At 32.0% G+C, this 25,370-nt stretch overlaps 1 protein-coding gene across 2 annotated transcripts in view; it reads right to left on the bottom strand.

The window, feature by feature from the left end:
- LOC129225756 (calcium uptake protein 1 homolog, mitochondrial-like) overlaps nucleotides 1–25,260 on the bottom strand; it is a 39,619-nt gene extending 14,359 nt beyond the window's left edge. The window contains exons 1-7 of one of the 2 annotated variants that reach the window (XM_054860255.1): nucleotides 25,051–25,260; nucleotides 18,303–18,554; nucleotides 16,729–16,924; nucleotides 15,936–16,098; nucleotides 14,181–14,218; nucleotides 10,915–10,968; nucleotides 2,707–2,818 (exon numbers count right to left, since the gene is read on the bottom strand). In XM_054860255.1, the coding sequence (XP_054716230.1) occupies nucleotides 2,707–2,818; nucleotides 10,915–10,968; nucleotides 14,181–14,218; nucleotides 15,936–16,098; nucleotides 16,729–16,924; nucleotides 18,303–18,544 (805 nt within the window). In that variant the 5' untranslated portion in view covers nucleotides 18,545–18,554; nucleotides 25,051–25,260. The remainder of the gene's footprint in view (nucleotides 1–2,706; nucleotides 2,819–10,914; nucleotides 10,969–14,180; nucleotides 14,219–15,935; nucleotides 16,099–16,728; nucleotides 16,925–18,302; nucleotides 18,555–25,050) is intronic. The other variant, XM_054860256.1, reaches the window with a different exon arrangement.
- Between the last annotated feature and the right edge of the window lie 110 nt (nucleotides 25,261–25,370).

Raw genomic sequence — 25,370 nt, 5'->3', positions numbered from 1 at the left:
ATAATTTTATAAAAAATAAATTAAAACAAAGTAAGCAAACATGTAAGCAGTAAGTTACTGTCCCTAAACTAGTGCTAAAAAATTTACCAAAGCTATTCAATTTAAAAAAATTAAACTTGCCTCTCTAAAAGGAACCTAAAATAATTTTTAAAAAATATGAACTAATCACAGTAACGATGATTGCTTTTGAATTGCTTGCTTTATTGGCATATAATTAAATCCATTAATAATGACCTGCCATAAATAACAAGCACAAATTATATGCAATACAAATTTTGTTTTGAAAGAAGGTTAATTTCGGGATTTATTTATTTTTTTTCTTATAGTGGTTTGCTTTCCGATTGGAACTGAATGAGGAAATCTACTTTTGTTTGCTGTAAAATAAACCTCAAATTAGCTGGCATGCCAGAAAATAAAAATTTCCCGGCATGCCGGATAATGCGGGGGAATACGGTATTTCTTTCACTTGGTCTTGACTTATTTCTCCATTGTCCAGTATAAGAATTTGAGTTATAGTAAGCAGAATTAGTCAATGCTTTAGTAACCGGACCTTAGTATCAACCTCATTTGTTTGGAGAAGGCTCTGTATGAGTTGTGATAAAAAAATGATGGTAGAGGTGGTATTGATTAACAGTGGTTTATGTGTCCTAATGGCCTGGTCAGGCAAGCATTGTAATCCGTTGCCCAGGAGTATATTCGTAATGGTGGTTCTTTGAGTGCTACATAGCCAGTATTTTGCATTTGGTTCCAGCTTGGCTGTCAAATGATACGAACATGATTCTGTTCAGACAGAAAAACTATTCATGTTGTGAAGACCTCAGAGAAGGATTTTTCTCACACTTCTATCACACAGTGGCGGGATCATGTCGACAAGATAGGACCCCTGAAAAATCCACTGTTGATGTATCATGCATGAATATTGTAATATTATATCTATGCAAGGGGAGGAATTAACAGTAGAACTGCACAAAAAATGTAAAACACAAATGTTTGATCTCAAATTTATTTAAACTTGTATATTTTGATTGTGCTGAAAATACTAAAGTTTAAGACTTTATAATCTCATTTGTATGGAAACTTTTTTTTATAATTGAACACAATAATTGTTATTTTTTGATGTATAATTAGGGAATATTGCTCAAGACACTTGCAGTAGAAAAAAAATCATTTCTCAAAGTTTTCTGCAGCTAAACAAGACAATTAGGCAGTTAGAATTTTCTTTAACTACCCAATTTGGTCCATATGAAAGTGCCCTTAAACCTTGTTATAAGGTCACCCATGAGGATTATACAAGAGTAACTAATAAAAATGGTGAACAAGTACCCTATAAAAAATGATCTACTTTTAGTTTTGAGATACATGTTATTTTAAATAGTGTATAAATAAGCTAAAAACGTCACATTTAACAGTAGTAGTATGCAAATAGATTAATTTCATTGTTTTATTTAATTAAATTTCTTGTAATAATCAATTCAAAAATGTATAAAATAAAAATTAATGCCAAATAACAAATACATGAAGAACAGCTAGACATATTTTTTGTTACCTGAAGTACATATTTATTGCGCAGTACTGCAAAGCACCCCAAAGAAAAACCCTCCAAAAAGAGAAAAACAAAAACACTTTAAAAACACTCCCTAAAATTTTTCATGAAGCAGTCTGTGACCCTTCCCACCCTACTGGGCATCCCTGGTTTAATGTGTTCATTCCATACTACTGAATACTGAAACAACAAATGGAAAAGAAAGAAAGCTAACAATGTTAAATACTTTAAGGGAATCAGCTTTAAGTTACAAGTTGAAATCTCAATTTACTTTTTTCTTTAAAAACGTCGAAAGAGAGGGAGAAGTGATGCTTTTTCTTTTAGTGACAGAAAAAGTGTCATTTTTAAAAATGTCCATATCTTTTCTGAGCACACCATTGGGGAAACTAAATTGTAAAATAAATGATTGTTTCTTGAAGTAAAAAGATTGCTATTGTTAATTTTAAGAAACATTTCTCAAAGTGACCTTATAAGACATTATGGAAATTATAGAACTAACATATACGCAACAGCAAAATATGTAGAATTCTCTATTAACTTATTCTGGAGCTTTCCAAAAGTGAACATATACACATGGTGTCATTATAATGAAGTTTAAGATGCACTATTATATGACTTTGGCAGAGGTCCCCCCCCTAAATATCGCAAAGATCCCCCCCTCAAAAAGTGAAAGTATCCCTCAAAACAACCCCTAAAAATTTCAATGGCGCAGTCTGACCCCCTCCCCCCCTCCCAGGTGGGCATCCCTGTCTTCGGTACTTTATGAAGCATAAGTCATGTTTTGATATTTGCCAATTTAAGTCTTTTAAATGGTCTATGAGTTCAAGAAGTCACAACAGGATGCAAAAAATTCTGTGACTACTGTAATTTCTGGAAAATATGCCATGGTAATCACCTGATCAAGTTGGTGTCTGTTAAAATCTCAGGCTAATCTAGAAATGAGGAAACATTACTACTACTGTACTGTTGTGAGCACTTCAAATAGCTGATTGGAAGAAGCTGTAACAAGCAAGGAGATAGAGAGCATTATTGATCTTCACAGGGGCTAATAAATTGGCTAGCAACAACCCAGCTGGGCACAGAGCTTATTGCTGAATGTCACTTTCATATTTGTATAAGTGCATATGGGTATAAAATATTAAAAATAATATAAATTAATTTACCTGATAATATAGTAAGCAGAAACATATATTCAGAAAAGCCAATGAGGCCAGCAGCACCAAGTTTATAAAAGATACTTTCTTCATTTGGTGTCAAAACACCTTTGTTTGCATCCTTGCAAAAAAAAAAAAAAAAAAAAAAAAAAAAAGGGAAAGAAGGAAAAAATAATTAGTCATTAATTGTGAACAAATAGCTATATTACTTTACAGAGAAATTTTTTAATTGTATTTTGATAAACTCTTATCGCAGCCAACATTTAAAGCAATAAGCAGGACAGTATAAGTCTAGGAAGAAACACATTTTTTTCTCCAAAAACTGGAAGTGCATATCGTCGGCATCCTGCTAAACTAACGAATGTGAAAATTAGCACTTTCAGTAAAGCCAAAATAATAACTTTTTTCTACCTGATGCGTATAGTTATTTTCAATGTTTAATTTTAATAGCTAACTTAAAGTGTAAAACCATTGCTTTTAGTGGTTATTACCAGTAGGTAGACCTTTTTGAGTACTATGGCAAACCATCAAATTGGAAAAACACAATTCGCAATTTTTCATTTGTTAGTTTAGCATGGTGCCAGCAATAACATTATTTTTTAAATAAAAGAAAACTCTTTAGAACGTTGATACTTCATATTGGTTCCTTATATTTGAATATATGAAAATTAAAAAACCAAAATTTAAAATTCTGTTTATTAATGTAAATACATGCACAAAAATGTCCCATTTGGGCAAATAGATTAAGCAAGCTATGAGAAAGAAAAAGAAAGCACAAACTCTCAATTATGCTTTGTTCTCTGTTTATTTTAGTTCAGATCCGAAATGATTATTTAGTGAATAACAATTATCTCAAATCAATTTTTTTTATCGCCAGAAAAATTTTGTAGGCAACTACTGGATACTTCTGCACAAAATGTTATTTTAAGGGTTCACTTTTAAATACAATTAATGTGATTATATATACTACATCAGTTGCATCATGTTTACATTTGAACACAAATAATTCAATCATTATATGAATTACTTTTTTTTAAACAAATAAAATGTCTTATTTTGAATAGTATAAATGAAACTTGTTGCAGCCTGTGCTGCAATACATATAGTTCTAAAAATACATAGCATAAAAATTTCACATATTCAAAAGTAAAGAGGTTACACCCCTTGAAATTAAAACATAATCAAATACTTTGTGCCATTCCCCTGCCACTACTATTTTGCAATAAAGTAATTGTAGGTTTAAGTTCATATGCAAGTTACAACTAATGTGTAAGAATAGAACCAATCAATTCTAAACAAAAATTTATCTTAACACTTGTTGCTCAGTCAAGAATTTTTTTTTTTTGGATTCAACAGGAATTCCTTCATCAGTGCAAGGTACTATTTCCTGCATTTATTTATTGGTTTGCTTTGAAGATGTTCCTTGTATAGACGGCTCATGTGAGGGGGCAAAGGGGACAACTGCCCCCTCACTTCCAAAAGTGAAAGGGCCTTGTCCCTCACTTTTCAGAGTTAAAAATTAAAGAGAGATTGAAAAATTATTTTTTACTCAATGAATTAATTTATTTTACAATAATAAAAGCTACAAATTCCTGCTAAATGAGGTTCGCTTGTGTTATTTCATAAGGATGAAACTTTGAAATGAAAGGGGATAGTCAATGGTGGTCATCCATTCTAAATTTTGAGGCCATGATCCGCATTTTTTAGAAGTCAATTAAACATTAATGTTAAAATTCAAATTTGTAGCCCAATTTTACAGAAAAAGAAAAACTTTAAGGGACCCTACCCCAACCCTTCACACCTCTTTTGACCCCTTACTTTTTTTGTCCCCCAGACGCCTATGGTTCCTTGTAAATTCTAAAATGAATGCAAACTTTTTTCATTTGCAAATTAACATCCTACAGTCGTGGATTTGTTCAATTGTACAGCTAAAAATTACATCTTATCCCTAGCTGCATAATATAAAGCCAATTCAGAAGTTTATGCACTTGAGCAGGGAATAAAAGAAATCAATGCACATTTACTAGCGCTTGTCCCTAAATGTGAAAAAAGAAAAATCAGTTCAAAAGTTAAGAAGAATAAATAGAAAATCAAAGCAGAAATACTATTCAAAATTGTGCACAAATAATTTTAAATCTTCAAATAAAATCTTTATGGTTACAATAAATGAGCCAAAATGATTGTGTACTAAAATATAAATATCATACAGGGGGGGGGGACTGCTTTTTAAGAAAAATAACTTTATTTTTGAACTTTTCAATGGGTAAAAATAAATTTACTCTTTAACTTTTTAAGGATGATGACCCATCCACTGGTCTTACACCCTAAAGTTGAAGGTCAGTTTCGAAATAGCATCTTAGAATTGACTCTTCCGAAGGCTTCTGAAGTAGAAAAGCCAATCGGTTCTACACGAGAAAAAGCTATGCTCCTATTGTAAGCTAATTGGTGGGGAAGAGAATTCCCCTTATGGCAAAATTGCTTATCTCATCCGTCGCTTTGCTCAAGAATGAGCAGCGCTTGCAGTGAAATACCTTTCCTTCTTTCTCTTTTTTTTGTAGTTTTAAAATTAGGAATTTTCTTTTTTAGGAGAAAGTAGGGTTGATTAGATTTTCATGCTCTTGTTGTGCAGTAATTGGAGCTAAAAATAAATTCAAAAAGGAAGACAACAGTACATTTGCACTCAGATGCAGAGATTTGAATCGTCAAGCAAAGGTTGCAGTCCAGCCCATATTTCATATTCGTCTTACTTTTATTTTAAGAAATAAGTAGTATTTACATATATACTTACTCTCTTTTTGCTAATTCATTATTTAGAGCTGCTAATTGCAATCTTTAATAGTCAAGCATTAATTATATTCACTAATATTATAAAGAGAGAGGGCCGATTTTTGTGTATTTATATGTTCGAGGTAATCTTCTGAACCACTGCACCTATTTGAAAAATTCTTTCACTATATGAAAGGTGCTTTCTTACTGAGTAACATAGGCTATAATTCGAAAAAATCCCATAATTAGTTCTTTTTTTATTCAAACTTAGGCCCAAATTTCACGTAAATTGCCTATTATTGGCTATTAAAAGGGTGAAAAATTACTTGCACTTATTAATATTATATATTGTTGAAAAGGGTAGAATTTTCCGCGTCCTAAACAATTTATTTCAATGCTCTAACTTAATTATGGCGGGAGTAATTTTCGTTTTTAGCTCGAACTTTTTTAGGCTTAGCTGAAATTTAGGCACTACTTTCTTCATTAAATCTATCAATAAAAAGTGAAGGAATTGTCCCACAATTTTCTTTTTGACCGCATTGGAAAAAGTGACATTTTTTACTCCAGATCTCTCTTGACCTCTGGTCGAAAAAATTAGCTTCTATCTTCAAAGGAAAAAAGTTACAAGCGTTTTTAAATCAATTTCGAAATATGTCATTTTGATTCAAGTAGTCAACCATTTTATTTTCGCGTTTCCATGGTTACACTTTTTGAATGCATTGTTTATTCCCTTATTTTGCATCTGTTTTCTTAAACTTATTTTATTTCATGTTTCCATGGACACGCTTTTAAAATCCATCTTTCGAATTTTAATTTTTGAAAAGTATTTCGCAACTCCAATAAACTAAAGGGCCAGCTTCAGCCAATGTCTAATGGCGGACAAAAAAAGTAAAACAAACCAATGCCATAACTTATAAACTTACTTTGAAACTAAGTGACTGACAGTAATTTTTCGCTGTGTTTGTGGGAAGCTTTCTTTTCTATTCCTTTGAAATTACATTACATCACAAACTGCCTGAAGCCTCTAATTTACCCCAAAGAAAACACGTGGAACGGAATGTTTTACCTTTTTCAGTTGTGTTGTTAATCACCGCAAGGTAGCATATTTGAGCTCTGGAGTTGTGAATATCTGTCGTCATTGTTTGGAAAGGTAATTTTGCATGGTGCTTTTTTTTCTTTTATTTAAGTTATTCTTTAAGTTATTAATCTATTCTTTTAATTAATTGTTCAATATATGTCACTTGACTCAATTTTTGTTCTCAAGGTAGACTGAGTAGAGCAGCTCTTAATATACAAAGATTTGGAGGCTAATATTAATGTGATTTTATACCTTTTTGTTTGTTTGGCGAAATATTTGTTATTGCCAAAGAAAAAACATTCGCTTCACTTGCAAAAGGGCTGGGTTCCGGTAGCGTGCTCGCTTGGCACGTTAAGTGCTGAGCAGTTCACCCTAGGATTATTGTTTTCAGCAACCGTTAATGTAATTCACTGTTTTTGCGATTTGTTTTGACAGAAAAGAAACTTTTGATTTGTTTTTATCCGAGTGAAATGTACGACATTTTCTTCTTCTTTTTTTTTCTGACGACGATCTTTGAAATGTTCCACGGATTGTTTTTTTTTTCGTTAGACGAATGGATTATGATTACGTGGTTGCTGGGCAAGTTTGGCAATAAACAATAGAGCTGCAGAATTATTTTTACATTTGGAAGATATTATTTGATGTCTTTTTTTTTTTATTTATTTGGCGAAATATTTTAAATTGCAGTAAAAACCGCTTTATTCGCTAAATAGAGTTTTAAAGCAACTGTAAATCTAATTTAATGTTTTGACGAAAAGTTTTAAAATCCAAAGAAACTTAAATAGTTTTTTTTAAAGGTGTGCATTCAGTTTATACAAGGAAAAATGATCATTTCACATCAGAGAGGGAGGGGGGTGTCAATTTTTTTTATTCAACGGACTTTCATTAAATTTTTTGCATTAGCATCGTTGTGCGGGTACTGCTAGTTTCAAATAAAAGAGCTGAGTTTTCAATAGCAGATGAATGATCTCTTCCTAACTAAGTAAAAACTCCTCCTAACGGACACCCATCAAAGGCAGACACCCCTCTTATGCGGACAATTTTTAATTCCCCAGTTTCAATACAAATAACATTATTAAACTCCTGTCCTGTGAACACCTCTCTATTGCGGACAAAAAAATTTGTCCCGTTGGTGTCCGCATTAGAGGGATTTTACTGTATAACAATTTAGGAATGCCAAGCACACACACACACAATTATTGAAATTCTGCAGTAAATGTAAAACATTTTTTAGCATATTAATCCAAATGCTAAAAACACATTTAACTCGGACGTTTTTAAAATCTTTTACTGTCGCTCCTCTCTAACTTTTATTCTGAATATCTACAAAATCAGAGATTTACTTTTTCAAACAAAAATAACTGACGTTTTTGTAGCAATTTACGGGTAGTACTGATGATATAATCCAAAGTTTTTTTGTACATATTGTATACTAGAAAATAACCCATCATTGTATGATGGAGACAAATTGCCTTTTTATCAAGGACATTGACCTTCAAATTTGATGTGTTCTAATAAATGTATCTCAAACTCAGAGTAACGTAAGTAAGTCAGATATCACTACTTATCAAGAGAGCATTAAAATGTTTCTTTACAGCATACAAAAGCTGGGAACCGTGCTCCTATAAAAGAAGTCAATAAATATAAAGGTTTTTTTTTAAATTTTTTTACAAAATTACGCTGTTATGGCTTAGTATGGAATAGGAAACTTTTCATACAGTCTGACTACTGATGAGATGGAAAAGCTAGCATTTGGTTTACAGTCGGAAACGGACGCATCTTTAGTTCTCTTGGATACTCCGTTTCAAAATAAAACTACCAAATTTCAGAAGCTTCTATAATGAAACAATGCTCTATGGCTAATCATTTATAACCTATGGCTTTGTACTAAGGTAGGGACAAAAGTGCATCCATTTTATCGCAAGTTTCATTTTTGGTGACGACAGAAGCGTTACTTGATCAGTGATTTTAGATCATATAAATATGTATATATACAGGGTGTTTCAGTTAAACATTTCAGAAATTCTTCGAGGAGTAGGGTACATCCTGACAACTCGAAATCATATAACAATGTGGGGTCGGAAATGCCTTCCTGAAGCGGTGATGTACACAGAAGCACCTTACAGAAAAGAGACCTTCGACTTCCAGTTCCGGCCTTTTCTAGTTAATTTACTCATTCTCACCTTGTATTTTTCGTTCACTTATCGGTTGTCAGACTTGAAACATTTTTCTTTTTGCACTGATGAAGAGCATAATGCTTTTATAAATGCTTTTATAACCTTGAAAAAGTTGTTTGCAGAGTTTTTTAAACTCTTTTCAATTGTTTTTATTTGTATATTTATACACATTGTCGTAATTTTACTCACACTAAAGCGTTTTCTCATTCTAATATCTTTGTTAGTTAACAGCCCTCAATGTTTGTGACAACTTTAATGTTGCCATTAAAGGAGATTTAAACATTCTATGGCCTGTCGCATAAATGGTCACAAAAAACAATTTATTGCAGTCAATTTAGATAAGGAAACGAAATGAATACAATTCAAAGTAAGTGTTATCATGGTTATAATGATAATGACAAAAGCAATGTGAAGCATATTTCTTGCCACATTTTGCATACCATCTTCAGACTACATGTTCAGTGATCATGGATGCCTTTCAAAACAAGTTTCAAATTTCATTGTGCTAAAGCAAATGTGACAAAAAAAAAAAAAAAAAAAAAAATCAGACACAATAGTCTCAATTATTTTATGCTGAATGAAACAGAGCAGTGATTCTTAACCGGGGGTCTAGCGGTCAAAAATGTGACCGGTCCTCAGAGCTTGTTCATGTTAAAAAGTTTTTGTTACTCATAAAAATCAAACACCATCATAATGATAATCTTTTATGCAAATTTTGTGAACATTTTGCGTAATTGTCTATGATTTTTTAATCATGCTTATTACTTATGTATATTTTTTGCAACATTTATTTACTACCAAGTAAAGTTTTATTTATACATTTATTTTTAATTTGATATTATTTCTTTGTAAAAAAAGAGTTAAAAAAAATCCCTCAGCCATTTGCGGCATTTTTGCACTAGTTTTTAACAATCCCAGATCCAAAAGCTTTTTTTATTATTATTTTCCTAGAAAAGAAGGAAGGAAAGGGAAAAAAAGTCTCAACAGTCAGTAAAAATTTCACAGGTTTTTAGCAGTTCGCAAACACATGTTAAAAAAAAAAAAGAGAGAACGAAGACAGAAAAAAAATAATAAAATATCACCGGCTCACAATTTTTTTTGAAAAGCTCTTGCAGGTCCACAGATCAAAAAAGGTTGAGAAACGCTGACATAAAGTGAAGATTCAAACCAGTTTCAAAAAAATTTGTGAGTGAAAGAAATTAAGAATCCTTTAGTGGGATTGCCGTTTCCATTAATGTTTCATTGATCTTTTCGTACCAGAGTTGTTTGAAAAGTAAGTTCCAATTTGAAATTAAAAAAACAAGTACAGATCGTGCAAAGAAATTTATTGTACAAAAATCTACCACCCTAAGGCTATTTTTCGACATTGCTCCCATGATTTTCCAAGCATTTGTCAAAGCGTGGTACAAGTGATTTAAAACCTATTCGTAGAATATGTGCCGCCTGTGTAGTCAATCATGAGGACACTTACAGGGCTTTTGCTGGGACGTTTTCCACCAGCCTCCGTGCAGCTTCCAGCAACTTTCATTTGTTTCAGCATGTAAAGTGGGCATCTTCCTTGGCAATCAGCGGTACAAAAACGATGATGAGCTCAAAGAACATGTTACCCCATAGTTGACTACACAGGCAGCAACATTCTGCAAAGAGGGTTCACAGAAGCTAGTACCATGCTATGACTAATGCCTGGAAAATCAAGGAAGCTACGTCAAAAAATACTGTGAAGGTGGTAGATTTTTGTGCAATTAATTTCTTTGCTTTATCTGTACTTGTTCTTTTTTTTTTAAATGGAACTTACTTTCGTAACAACCCTCATACTTATTGCATAATTGAACAATAACATAACACATTTAAAAAATGATCTCTGGAATAAATTTTGTTGTTCATAATTGTTTGAAGAAGACCAAATACAAAGGCACTACAATTGCAAAAATTTTTTCAACTGATACATTTAGCAATAAATATACAAAGAAAGCGTAAATATATCAAGATGTAACACAAATCTTTTCCCTAATAAAGCACTGTTACCAAGAAAAATTATTTGGTAAATGGGGATTATGTACAGCATTAAGATATGATTGTACTTGGAAACTGAAACACGGAAATATTTTTATGTAACCAGCAAAAACAAAGACAATTCATTAAATTACGTAAGTGCTAAATGTTAGGCATGCTGACACAACAAAGAGAAAAACCTACAGCTGTTTGCACTTCTATTTCTAGTTTGCGTCCCGGAACATGAAAAGCATCAGCCTATAAAAAAGGAAAACAGAGGCAGCAGCAGTTAAGCATTTCAGTGAGTTGAGGTAAGAGTAAGAAGAGAAAGACAAGACAGAGGTCAATCCAGATTTGAAATGGGATCCCTTTGTGGCCGCTTCACAAAATTCTGCACTGTATAAGCGGCCCCTTGTAAAAATTCTACATTGTAAAAGTGGCACATTCACAAAATTCACATCATAAAAGCAGCCATTTAACCTTGAAGAATTGTTTTACACCAAAGCAGAATTTGCAGTAAATATTTTGTTTATTTTGCTTTAATGAGCAACTACCAGGGGTGTTTGTGATCCGAAAATTTTGTGTTGCCATCTCCGAAAATTTTGGTCAGGAAACATTCTAAAACTGAAAAAATTACATTAAAAAGAAAAAAAAACTTTTAAAATGGTTTGATTTAAATGATATTTATATGTGTATTTTAAGAGTTTTTACAGGGGAGAGGGAAGGTGGATCAAGCTTCCGAAATATTCACACTATCTTCAGAAAATTTTACTTGACTCCACTTGCAACCCTGCCAACTACTTCTAAATTAAATACATACAGGCGTCCCTCGTATAACATGGTTGATTCGTTCCGCGTAGTATCGAAACCGTGTTATACAAGACTTGTTTATAAATATAGTAGACCCTCGTTTTAAGTAGGTTTATTTTATGCGGTTTAGATTATACGCAATTTAAGATTTGACACCATTATTTTATTTTATACGGATGTGTTTCTGTTTTACGCGGATGCAGCAATGCAAGCAGATAAAATTGATCCCCTCTTTCAAAATCCCAACTCCTAAAGATTGCAGATTACATCTAATAAACTGCATTTTGGCGTGCTAATCATCGAGCTTGGGCCACTGGAGACATTTTATGCTATTGGTTCCAGAGCTCTTTCTAGAAATCAAGTTATTAAACTCACATAGTTCAGAACTCACTGGAAGAAGAGCTTTTAGGAGTGACAAAGGAAGCCAAAACCAACGAGGATACCGACATTGGTGACACACAACCAAAAATGTTCACATTGAAAATTTTGAGTCATTCCTAGACAATAGAAATGATCTTTCTGATTTTTTAGTGAAGGAAGATTCTATCATGGAAATAATGAAAGTGGTTATGGATGCGTTAATGCTCTGCAAAGAATTAGAGAAAAATTCTTAATGACTGCGAAAAGACTATCACTGTCAGCTCCTTTTTATAAACAGAACACCAAATTAATTTTTCTTTATACATGTTGTGCATAAAAATCGATATAAGTACACATTAAATTTATTATACAATTAGTCATCACTACAATGAAGTATTTTTTTATCTACAGAACCAAATCCCTATTTTAACACTACTATTAGGTTTCAATTTATGCAGTTTCGATTTACACAGCTTTCCCGTGGAACGTAACCCTTGCGTAAAACGAGGGTCTATTGCAGTTTTTTTACACATTTTTTAAGCTAATTATTCATGTACATATCTTAAAGCATGTCAATATGTTTCGTGTTATATCAAAACCGTGTACCGTGTTATATCGAAACCAAGTCCTAACTTACAAATTTTATAACAGCTTAATTTTTGACTCAATAGAACATACAAATGAAAACTGGCAACCAGAACATGTAACAGCCCACTAATCTAAAATTAAAAGTTGTTATACACAATAAAACTTAATTATTTTACATACCTCAAATTAAAACTATTATAAAAGACAAGAAAAACCTCTATCAACTTTCTTTATTGAGAACAAAACGCATGCATCAGAAAGAAAAATCTGAGCTTTTCTACAGCAATAAAGTTTGCATGAGCAACCACAACAAAACAAAGTTTGAAAAAAAAAAAAAAAAATAAATAAATAAATAAATACAATTATTCCATTCATTTTATTTTGTACTTTGTTTCGACTACATTTTTTATTTATCGTTTGCCAAATTTAGCTTATGTTTAATCCTAACTTTATTTTCTCACAATGCATTGGAAACAAAAATAATTTCATCTTTTTGTTTTTAGAACACCGTTTTAGAATAAAGTGGTTAAAAGTGAAAAAATACTATATACGGGGAAAGCAAACTTTCAAGCCAAAGACAAACAATTTTTTGTGAAAAATTTCATAAAAACAATGTGAAAACTTATTAGAATTATTACTATAAATTTTCAAACAGTGTATTAAACTAAAATGAAATTCCATCTTTTCAAATTCATGTTTTGTCAAAACTGTGTATGGTATTTAATTCAAGTTTTGAACCGTGTAATATCGAAACGATGTTATAATAATCACAAATTTGATACCGTGTAATATTGAAACCGTATTGTAGAAGTACCGTGTTATACGTGGGACGCCTGTATTTTGCACCTTGTCCCTGCACTTGGAAAGTCATGGGAAATCAGTGATTCCAACCAAAATCAAATTTGGTAATGGTAAGTCAGGATTTTCAGCAAAAAATGCTCAAAAATTATGGGTAATTGATTTCGAATTCAACCATTTGTTATTTATTCTGAAAATTTATTTGTTAAGTTTTAGTACTTAATGAATTTATTGGTAGCTGCATATTTTTTGGAAAACTGTTAGCTTTTAAAATAATAAGCACTAAATTACTTAATTATTTTACTTGTTTTTAAAATAAATAAAAAAAAGAACCTTTAAATTAAAAAAAAGAAAAGAAAATGGAAATTACTTTTAAAACTTTTATAATGGTTCCCTCTTTTCTAGTAAATTTATTACATCATTATCGACACAAATTTGAAGATTCTTTACTCTAGGTATCCATTTTTGAGTACTTTTATCAATATTTTTAGGGATTGAAAGTTGATTATTGCTAGAGGATTTTTCTAAGAAAAGAAACATTGTGTACATTTAAATTTTTACCTGTTACATACATTTAAACTTTTACCTGATATAACTTTAAAAAAAAAAAAAAAAAAAAATGGCGACCAAAAAAACTGAAACCTGGATTGACCCCTGCAAGAGTAATAGTTAGCTACATTTAACACCAAAGCAAGCATATATTGCCACATATATTGACACACATTCAAGCATGAAAAACAATTAGTACTTTAAGTGCTATTAAGACACAAAACAATTATAATACACATAGACATGTCAATTTTTAGTCAATTTCAAAGCCAAAAATCAATCAGGTTAGTTACAAAAATATTTTAAAATTCCCTTTTGGTACTATACCTATTATAGCACAAAGGATATAATACGAAAATGCTTACTTTTATTTCCACTTTTTTAAACTGGTCTAGACCTAAACCTAGGAAACAGGATTTAAAAAATCTTTTAAAATGAGGGAAAAGAAGGGTAAATAACAATACTTCTTAACTCAATAACTACAACTTTGATGGTAAATGTTATTACATCATCTAAACTAATTTAAGGAAATTGAAAATGATTATATTTACTCTTATATTTATTTTATACACAAACAAATCCAATGTTATTTGGTATTGCAAAAATTACGTACATGTGCATTACATGTGTAATTTACAAGGGAACACTCTTTCAATGAAAATGAATGGAGTCAAGAGAAAAAAAGTACTACAAAATTTGTCAAAACTGAAATGGAATTTCGCTACAGCCATCTAAATTTAAGGTACACAAAATGTTACCTTATGTGGTAAAGCTTTTCATGTGTTATTTCACCTGTAGCTGCTTAGAGTCAGAGAATAGCCATTTTTCAAGACCAAGCTATATAATAACAAAAAGCATTTTCGAAATTTGATACTCATATTGTAATTATTTACAGAAAGTACGCAGAGTAAAAGTTGTGTAAGTCGATCACTTGCGGTGCAGCATTTAAGTGGTCGACTTAGACAAGTGGTCAACTTATAGAGGTTGATTTATATGATACAGGCCCAATCATGTACCTGGCAAAAGTGGTCAACTTTACAGGTTTTATGAAGTAAGTTTTGCTATTAGACCAGTACACTGAAAACAGTCACAAAGTTATAATAAAGTATTAATTACATATAATTTGAAAACACAATAAGTAAATAAAATAAAATAAAGATATAAAAAGGAAAAAAAAAAGTACTTGCATACTTGTCAATCACTTTTATATATAATCAACTTCATTTATCTGAATGCAAGATTTCCTTGGTAGAAATAATGTCCCTGCCCAATGAGACAATTTTTGCAGCTATTTTCACATCACAGTCTCAAGATAGCCTTGTTCCAAATAAGTGTTTCTTCCATTTTAGAAAGAAATTTGTTGCCATTTAGTGTTAAACCTGAGCTGTAAGAGGTATTGCCAAAATCAAGAATTGATGCAAAAACACAAGTCAGAAGTATGCATTTTTTTTTTTTTTAATTTGAAAAAGCAGTTCTAAAGCCGCAATGGTATACTAGCTTCGATGAAGGAATGGATGGAGGGAGTCCAAAACTGACTCCCAGAATTTTTTTGAATTTGAAGTTCTAAAATTGCAAATTTAGACAATACTCGATGATTTGAGGAGGGTAGAGGAATTGAGGCTTCCCTGTAGATCTTTTCAGCCTCAATTTTTCAGGATTGTAGTTTAGTTCAAAAATAGCACTTTTTTATGATCTTCAATAATTTTAGGGGAAGAGGCAGGTTCCCGACTCTCCCTCAGAATCGTCTAGGAATCCAAACATCTGTAATCTTCATGTAAACCAAGAGTAAGTGATAAGTAATAAAATTCAATAGCACCTCCCATGAACATTTTCTGGATGAAATCTGGATAAAATGAAATCAAAACTTTCATAAAAACTTCGACTTTATTTTGTTCGTTTACATTTCAGACATAAAGACAACTTTATGTTGTAAAACCCTAAACTAATTTGAAACCCAACCCAAACTTAATTGGTTGAAATAAAATACATTTCTAGAAAGTCAACTGAAACCCATCAAAACCTAGTGGCTGAAACTTGTTTTCTTTGTCATATAAATCAAAACATTTTTGTCAACAACAAAAATTAAGAAAGAAAATCCAGGCAATAAATTATTAGTTTACCTTCAGGCTGTTTTACACCAGGAGTCAGAGAACGTAGGAAGTCTTCAGGAGTCATAAAAATTTCACAATCACCTTGTTCGTTGTAAACTTTGAGAGTGGCAAAGTAGCGAAATATTTTATCTGGAGTAGAATATGCTCGGATACGATTTTCATACTCAATGATCTATTTAAAAAAAAAAAAAGTCTTTTTCAGAGCATTGTTAATGAAAAATTTTTGAGAATAAATGCATGCGAAGATCCTACATTTGGAAAAAAGGATATTTTCTGCATTGCTTTTAATCGCATGTACAATGATTTTGATGATTCTGTATCATGTGTTTAACATTTCATCTGTATGACAATAAATTAACACATAACGTATTTATACATTTAATACGCGTAAGGAATATTTTGATTTGCAAGAGCTTTACATACATAAAAACTGCAACTAAACATTTATGTTATCTGAATGATTTACCATAATCAGTGCCGGATCTGGGAGGGAGCAAGCCTGGGGGGGGGGGGGGGCTATGAGCAGGAAGGTAGCCCTATTTCTATGTATTTTCCTTTCTCTCTTTTTTTTTTTGGAGTTCAATATGGAAACTTGAAGGAAGATTGGTAAGGGCAGCGGGCAGCAGTTTCAAGTTTTGTCCCGGTTCGGATAAATCGCAGGTCTAGCACTGATCACAGTATTAAAATCCCTTGTTCTAACAAGTAGAAAAAGAGGATGAAAGGAAGAAAACTGAATTAAATATAAGGAGTTGAAAAGACGTTTTCTCAAATTAAAAAGCAGAAACTAAAGAATTAAAACTACCTTGCGATCACGAAATCCAGGTCTGTCTTTTTTCTTCCCTTTTCCCCCTTCATGTTTACTTTCTTCTACTTCGCAATTTTCAGAATCACTTGACTCACTTCTTTTTGACTTCTTTCTGTTGCTTTCTGCAAGAGCTGAAGCAGCTTCAGCTTTGAAAATTCTCTTGACTACTTTGGCAATGCGTGTATCACCAACCCTATTTATTCAGAAATTGAAGCAATCAGTTTTGCTTTGTGATGTGTAAATTCACTGAAATGTTGCCCGTTTGAACAACTTTATAGAGAAAAATTACAAAATTGAAAAAAGTAGCCTAATGCGATAAATTTTGTGAACTAATATAAGCATTATCACATAATAGCATTACCCAATTTAAAATACAAATACAAAAGTGACGACCAGCAACAGGCTCTGGGCCCAGCTAGACTGGTCCTAGTCAATTTACAATCCCCAGTGAAGATCAATGGCCCTCTTAAAACTGTCTACTCCTTTACTCATTACCACCTCTTCTGGTAAGCTGTTCCAAGGTTCCACTACCCTGCTAAAATAATAATTTTTCCTAACATCCATGTTAGCCTGAGATTTAAATAGCTTAAAACAATGACCCCTTGTCCTGTTTTCAGTGCTAAATTTCAGCCCCGTACATCTTTCATTTTAATACATTTAAACAATCCCCTCGGTCTCTTCTTTGCTCAAGACTGTACATTTTTAGCCTTCTAAGCCTGGAATCATAGTCTAAGTGAGAAAGTCCATTTATTAGCCTTGTAGCTCGCCTTTGAACCCTTTCCAATACATTAATGTCTTTCTTAAGATAAGGAGACCAAAACTGAACAGCATACTCCAAATGAGGTCTTACCAAACTTCTATATAAGGGCAGAAGAACTTCTTTAGATTTGTTTGAAATAGATCTATTGATAAACCCAAGCATCTTATTGGCCTTGTTACTAGCAATGCTGCACTGTTGGCTAAACTTTAAATCGTGACTTATTAAGACCCCCAGATCAGTAACTTTGTCTGCCTGACTAATGACTGAACCTTGCAAATAATAACTTGTACACTTATTTCCAATCTCTAAATGTAGCACTTGACATTTCCCAACATAAACAGCCATACCCCATTTATCAGCCCACTCCGTAATATGATCTAGATCCTTTTGCAGCTGTTTTGCTTGTTCTTCATTTTCTACAGTCCCCATAAAATAAATGCTTAAATATTTATTTGTTCTCAAAAACCACAACATATTTAAATACAAAAACATCTGTTTAAATGAGGGTTTGATTAGTGATTAAAAATGCAGCATTCAAATACTTGCCAAGCAAAATTTTTTCATTTGATTTGCAAGAATTCCAATGAAGTAAAATGCAAAAACACAGGAAAGCAACCAGGTGCAAACTTAGAGGCGAAAATTCTCAATTTGCAGATAAAGCTCCAAATTTTTGCAAAGATGACAAAATACAAGCACTTTTTCTATTTTTTAAGCATACAATGTAGAAGAAACTGCATTAAACCAAATCACTCAAAATTTATCAACACTACAACTAAGTTTGTACTATTTAAAATATTATGAAATAACTTACCACTCCCAATCAAACCAGAAAAGGAATAAAGTGCTTCCCATGAAAATGCAATATGCCCACATGCCCAATGGATAGTGCTTAACTTTAGCATGGCTAAAATTTTTCACAGATCTTAGTTGAGAATATTCATGTGGAGGGCAGTTAAATGTCACATCATTAGCTTGGTAATGGGATAGTAAGATTGGAGTTCTGATCATGGAGTGAAGCCTGAAGCATCGTACAGCTAACCTTGACAGAGCCATATCAATTGTACTGTAAATAAAACAAAGAAAAGAAAACCAATAAATAATGTCTTAAAAACACAGTAAAAAAAATTTTAAATACAATTTTCTTACTTCTGAGATGGGTTAAAATTTTTCTCCTTCAAATGAAGTGGCTTACTTATTATCAAAAATATCCAGAAACTTACTCTGAGCCAATAGAAACAGAATTTTTTTTTCAAAGATAGCATCAAATTCTGAATGCAGGCATTTTTTTTTTTAAATCGAAGTGATAAATTTCCCATGAGGTAATCAAGGTTTTTTTTTTTTTTTTTGAAATTTCTTTCATCGACAAAAATGTTTTCAGTATTAATTGAGAGTACAGAAGATAAATAGCAAGTAAAAGGTAAGTTCATATATATATATATATATATATATATATATATATATATATATATATCTTTACTAATATTATAAAGAGAGAGGACAAATTTTTGTGTGTTTATATGTTCGAGGTAATCTCCGGTACCACTGCACCTATTTGAAAAATTCTTTCACTGTATGAAAGGTGCCTTCTCACTGAGTAACATAGGCTATAATTCAAAAAAATCCAATAAATAGTTCTTTTTTTTATTCCAATTTAGACCCAAGTTTCACGTAAATTGCCTATTATTGGCTATTAAAGGGTGAAAAATTACTTTCACATATTAATATTATATATCTTTGAAAAGGGTAGAATTTTCCGCATTCGAAGCAATTTGTTTCGATGCTCTAACTTCATTACGCCGGGAGTAATTTGCGTTTTTAGCTCGAACTTTTTTAGGCTTAGCTGAAATTTAGGCACTATTTTCTTCATGAAATCTATCAATAAAAAGTGAAGGAATTGTCCCACAGTTTTCTTTTTGACACCATTGAAAAAAGCGACATTTTTTACTCCAGAAATATCTCGACCTATGGTTGAAAAAATTCGTTTCTATCTTCAAAGGAAAAAAAGTTACAAGCGTTTTTAAATCAATTTCGTAATATGTTATTTTGATTCAGGTTGTCAACTATTTTATTTTCACGTTTCCACGGTTACGCTTTTTGAATCGATTGTTTTATTTCCTCAGTTTGCATTTAATACTTAAACTTATTTTATTTCACGTTTCCATGGTTGCGCTTTCAAAATCAATCTTTCGCATTTTAATTTCTTAAAAGTATTTTAAGATCTGTCGTCAATGCTTGGAAGGGTAATTTTGCATGGTGTTTTTTTTTTCCTTTTATTTAAGCCTGAATATGGAATATATGTCACTCGACACAATTTTTATTCTTAAGGTAGACCGGGCAAAGCCAGGAAACACAGCTCTTAATATATAAAGATGTGAAAGCTACTGTTAATGTGATCATATACCTTTTTGTTTGTTTGGCGAAACATTTATTATTGCCAAAGAAAAAACATCCGCTTCACTCGCAAAAGGACTGGCTTCCGATAGCGTGATCGCTTGGCACATTAGGCCCTGAGCAGTTCAGTCTAGGATTATTGTTTTAAGGCAACCGTTAATGAAATTCATTGTTTTGGCGATTTGTTTTGAAATAAAAGAAACTTTTGATTTGTTTTTATCCGAGAGAAATGTACGACATTTTCTTTTTTTCTGACAATGATTTTTGAAAGGTCCACGGCATGTTTTTTTTTCCGTTAGACGGATGGATTATGATAGCGTGGTTACTGGGCAAGTTTGGCGATAAACAATAGAGTTATGGAATTATTTTTACATTTGAAAGATATTATTTGATGTCTTTTTTTGTTTATTTGGGGAAATATTTTATATTGCAGTAAAAACCGCTTCACTCACTAAATAGTTTTAAAGCAAATGTAAATCTAATTTAATCATTTGACGAAAAGCTTTAAATTCCAAAGAAACTTAAAAAGTGTTTTTTTTTTTTATTTGAAAAGGTGAGTATGCATTTTATACAAAGAAAAATGATCATTTCACATCAGAGGGGGAGGGGGCGTCAATTTTTTTTTTTATTCAACGGACCTCCATTACATTTTTAGCATGGGCATCGCTGTGCGGGTACTGCTAGTATATATATAATAATAAAAGTGAAAAATATTGAAAAGACCAAACCAAAAGCACATAGATGCGCAACGCAGCAAACAAAATTTCTACTGCTGGAAAATCAGTTGTTACTTTTAAAAAAAGGAAAAGGGGCACATGTAGACATTTTTTAGTTTATAAAAAAAAATCAAACTCTTTTCATTTTATTCTCATTATTTTTAAGCCATAATCTTATGCCTAATTCTTTCAAACGTTTCTGCTGAAATATTAGGAGGTATGACAACCTTTAAAAATACAATAGGTTCTCTGTTTAATGATGCTCAATGTATTTAACGACTTTCTCTATTTAAAGACGCCTTTTCACGGTCCCAGATGGTCCACTATAGTGTTAAAAGCATTCTATTTAAGGACGTTTTCTACTTAAGGACGATTTTTTGTGGTCCCTTGAAAGTGGTTAAACAGAGAGTCAACTGTATTTATAACAAAAAATATGAAAAAAGTGTCCACATGACATGTGCCCTAACATGGGGTACATTTGGGCATGCGTAGGACCCATTTGGACACCATAAAAAAACAATATTAACAATATAAAATGACAAAAACAAGTAGCTTAAACTTCCATGAATAGGAAACTCCTCTCATTCCTTCAAAACTGCTAAATAAAACTTATTTTTATTTTTATTATTTTTTTGCCACTTTCAGAAACTACTTTTGAATTGGGTAGGAATTTTGAAATTGTAGACAAAAATCTAAATTTAAAAGTCAGCTTGGAATGAACTTGTATCATGACAGAATTTTTTAAATTCATCAATATTCTCTGCATTAAAGACTGACGAAATTTTTAGTCTTTGGTCTTGAAAGAGAACGGTTTGCACAATACCACATATAGTTATTTGTCTGCTCCTTCAGTTCATACCAGCTATTCTGCTATTTCTTCAAGCATCAGGAAATTTTTTGTTTAAAGTTTCTGCAAAGCTAAATGCAAGCATTCAAACTTAAATACAGGACAAGTCATATTGCAGGGGTGCCCCCTAAGAGCAAGGGTGCACCCCCACCCAAAAGAAAAATATCCCTAAAAATTTCAATGCTGCAGTCTGCACCATGACCCTTCCCCTTAGGTGGGCACCCCTGCATATTGCACCTATTTAAAATTATTTTATAAGGTACGAAGATTACATTTTTTCTTCTTCACTTGTAAAGACAGGCTGACTGCCGTACTTCAATCCAAATGTAACAACACATTTATACACAAGCAAAAAATGAAAGCCAGTCTTTATCAGTGATTCAAAAATTATTTTAAGCACCATATTTCTCTAATTTTGTGCAATAACTTATAGCAGAGCGAATTTCAAGGGGTGGGCTTTTAGGGTTCAAACCCGTTGCAAAATTTTTCAACATTATTCCAAAAAAAAAAACACATTTTCTTCTACTTTCTTTGCTGAAAAAATATCATTTATTGTTTATACTATTATTTTATCATTTATTGCCAATGTTACACATGTATATGCCAGGGCTGTAACCAGGCTTTTCTTTTGGGAAGAATTTTACAAAATCTAGCAGTCAGCATGTCATAGTGACTTTTGAGTTAAGGTGTTTTTAAGGAAAAATTGACTGTCCATATCATCGCCTCACAGCAACAGTAAGATAGTGTTATTTCTGGGATTAGATGTCTTAGTATTGCTCTGAGGCGACAACATGTGTTACCCTCTCCTCTATACTATGCTGACAGATTAAATTTACAAAAATTAAGCTTTATGAATGCAGAGTAAATATAAATTTTCAAATCAGAAATTAAGCTCACAAATTTCAATCAAGCATTAATTTTACAATAACAATATTAACAGCTAGAATAAATTTCAAGAAACACTATCTATCCAAAAAAATCTCCATTTCCTTTTTTTTTTTTTTTTTGGTTTAGCATATGCACCATTTCACAGTATTTTGTCCAAAAGTAGAGTCTGCAACACAAGACTTTTCTTGTCATAACTGTTTAATTTACTCTTTGATTTGCACAATTTTTTTAGTTTGTGTTCATCCTACCAACACGAAAACTTAAAAATTTGCTAATCAAAAGTTAAATTAAATAGTTATGGCCAAAAAAAAGGGCCATGTTGCTACCTCTACATCTGAACAAAATACTGTGAAATGGCCCATGTCCTAGTCTTAGGATTACCATGCACTGTTATATGGGATGGAAGAAGTGCACTTCCAACAATGAGTGAGGAACCCCTCCAAGCATCCTTCTCAAATGCTACAGAACATTATCCCTCTCTTGCTATATCTGTATCTTCTTTTTGAGAAATTAAAGGGTTTCATATTAATGAATTGTATATTTTACATTTCCTGAGTCTAACTCTGAAATCATCAGCAAAAGTTCTAAATCTTCATGAAGCACAAAATTTTCCATAGTTAGTGTTTTTGTAACTCTCATTTTCCCAAAAACGTGTAGTTGCTCTAAGTGCAATTTCTTGACTAATGCCAATTATATAGTTGTTTATATAATAGATTGCAAATGTTCTCTGTTTTCTGTCTCTTTTTGAGTACGCTTATTTAAGTTGAATAGATTAAAAAAAAGAATAATGATGTTGCAATTTCATATATCATACTCCAGCAAATTTATCTTCTTTTTTTTTTAAGTTAAAAGTGCCATACTCTATATTTAACACAGTTTAAGTGTCCAAAAATATACATTTAAGAAGTGCTTTTAATCAGAGCATATGAATACACACACCTATTCTTTTGAGTAGCTAAAATGAAATTGATTATATAATAGGAGCAATGGAGTGCATACATCAGATTTTTTTACCGTATTACCCCACGTTAGCCAGCATGCAGGAAAAAAGCGAGGTTGACCAGCATGCCGTGAAATTCGAACTTTCCCACACGGGGAATAATTCAATTTTCTTGGGGGATTTGAAGTAAATTTCTCCAATCACTTCCAATCAGAAAATAAACCATTGTTACTACAGTTCATTCATAATTTTTTTAAATAAATTATTTTTGATTCTTTTTAGAGAGGTATGTTCAATTTTTACATATTGAATAGCTGTGGTAAATTCTTTAGCGCTGGCTAAAAGGTGGTAATTTACTGCTAAAATGCTTGCTTAGTTTTAATTTAATTTTTATAAAATTCGTTACTGAATAATACTTTTCTTGCTAAAATAACAAATGACATCATTAGTTAATATTTTTACAAAATTAAACTGTTTATTAATATTGATAAGACATGTATAATACTTATATTATTTTTCAAGCTGAACATATATCTTTTATAGTAAAAATTTTTTTTCCTAACCTCAATTTTTTTGGCATGCCGGAAAGGATCAAGCGTTATTGAAAATCTGGTGATTCTCGAATTTTGCGATATGCTGGATAATGCGGAATAACACAGTAAATACATACATCATCTCACATTTGCTCATGTTAATGCCAATAAATCAACACCACCACCGACTCATTAAAATAATCTACTGCAATAAAGAGCAAAAGAATGTAAGAATATCAGTTCCAATTGATCATATAAATTTTTCAAGAAATGTGTTTTGAAAAACAATAGTGTGATTACGACCTGGCTATATGTAACTGAAGAGGTGGTCTACATACAGGAAAACTATTTGTTGTTTTTGGTATAGAGAAATGAAACAAGAACTCCTTATCTTCCAGTAGGTGAGCATATACTGAGGAACACATTAAGATATAATTTCGCTTTATGGCAGATAGTGCTACAAACGTCTGACTTTAGCTATTCTTTCCCCTCCCCTAGACCTGCTTTAAGTCATCACTGGAGTTTTCAAACATCAGTAGCAGTCTGCACATCTGCTGGTTGTATCTGAGAGATACAGGGGACTGTTTAAGGATGTTTTTGATGCATAGGATCTTCTATTTATTTTATTATTTCGGGCTAAAAATAATATATTTTTCGGGACTGGCCCTAGAAATACGTTTAAATGGGCCTTCCCTGCAATTAAAACTTCCTACAAAAACATAGGAATCTCTCAGATACCTACAGTGCTTCTATTCTAACACTTAACAGTCAACTAAACACAAAAAATTAGGATCTTAAATCGTAATCCAAAATGACAAACGCAATAGATTCATAAGGTTCAGTTGCAAGATATGCCAAAAACGTATGCATGTGGAATAGTGTATCTAAGAAATACGTGGAAACTTTCATGCTTGTTTGGTATGGAGGCCGCACTCGCTGAAGGGTTAAATGAAATGCAGTCGGATCTCGATAACTCGAAGCTTATAACTCCAATATTCCTTTATCTCAAAGTTTTTATAGGGTACCACACTGTTGTGGAAACTTCCCATAACTGAAACTACAAATAACTCGAACGTTTTAGCTGGTCCCTTGAGACTTCGAGTTATTAAGAGTTGACTGTATTTGACAAAGGGAGGAAACGACGGAGTATGCTTCTGCAGACAATTCTACTGCAGTAGTTATGCAAATTTTACAGTAGTACGTTAGAAAAATTTGCAATAGATTAGATTTTGTTAGATACAAACCTTGTACTGATGGAACAGAAAAGTAAAAAAAAATGATGTCTCGAAGAGCTTAAAAATTTTTCCTTTTTTAAATATTTATGTCACGACATTTTGCACTTATTTTATCACTATCGCGAGACTTCCATGGCTAAGTAATTAATACTGGTCATTGTTCGTCACTACTTATTTCATTTCGCACTTGGCCAGGCAAAATTTGTAAATAAATAAACAAACCAGCAGGCAAACATTACAGCTACAGTTAGAAAAAATTTGAGTGCTACTAAAAATAGCACACTTCGAAGAATAGAAAAAAGTTGATTAAAATTCAATTTTCTAGCGGA

This window comes from Uloborus diversus, chromosome 7 (genome assembly GCF_026930045.1).
Source record: "Uloborus diversus isolate 005 chromosome 7, Udiv.v.3.1, whole genome shotgun sequence".
Lineage (NCBI taxonomy): Eukaryota > Metazoa > Arthropoda > Arachnida > Araneae > Uloboridae > Uloborus > Uloborus diversus.
Note: the sequence above shows the minus strand (reverse complement) of the source record. Positions and strands in the feature narration are given on the sequence as shown.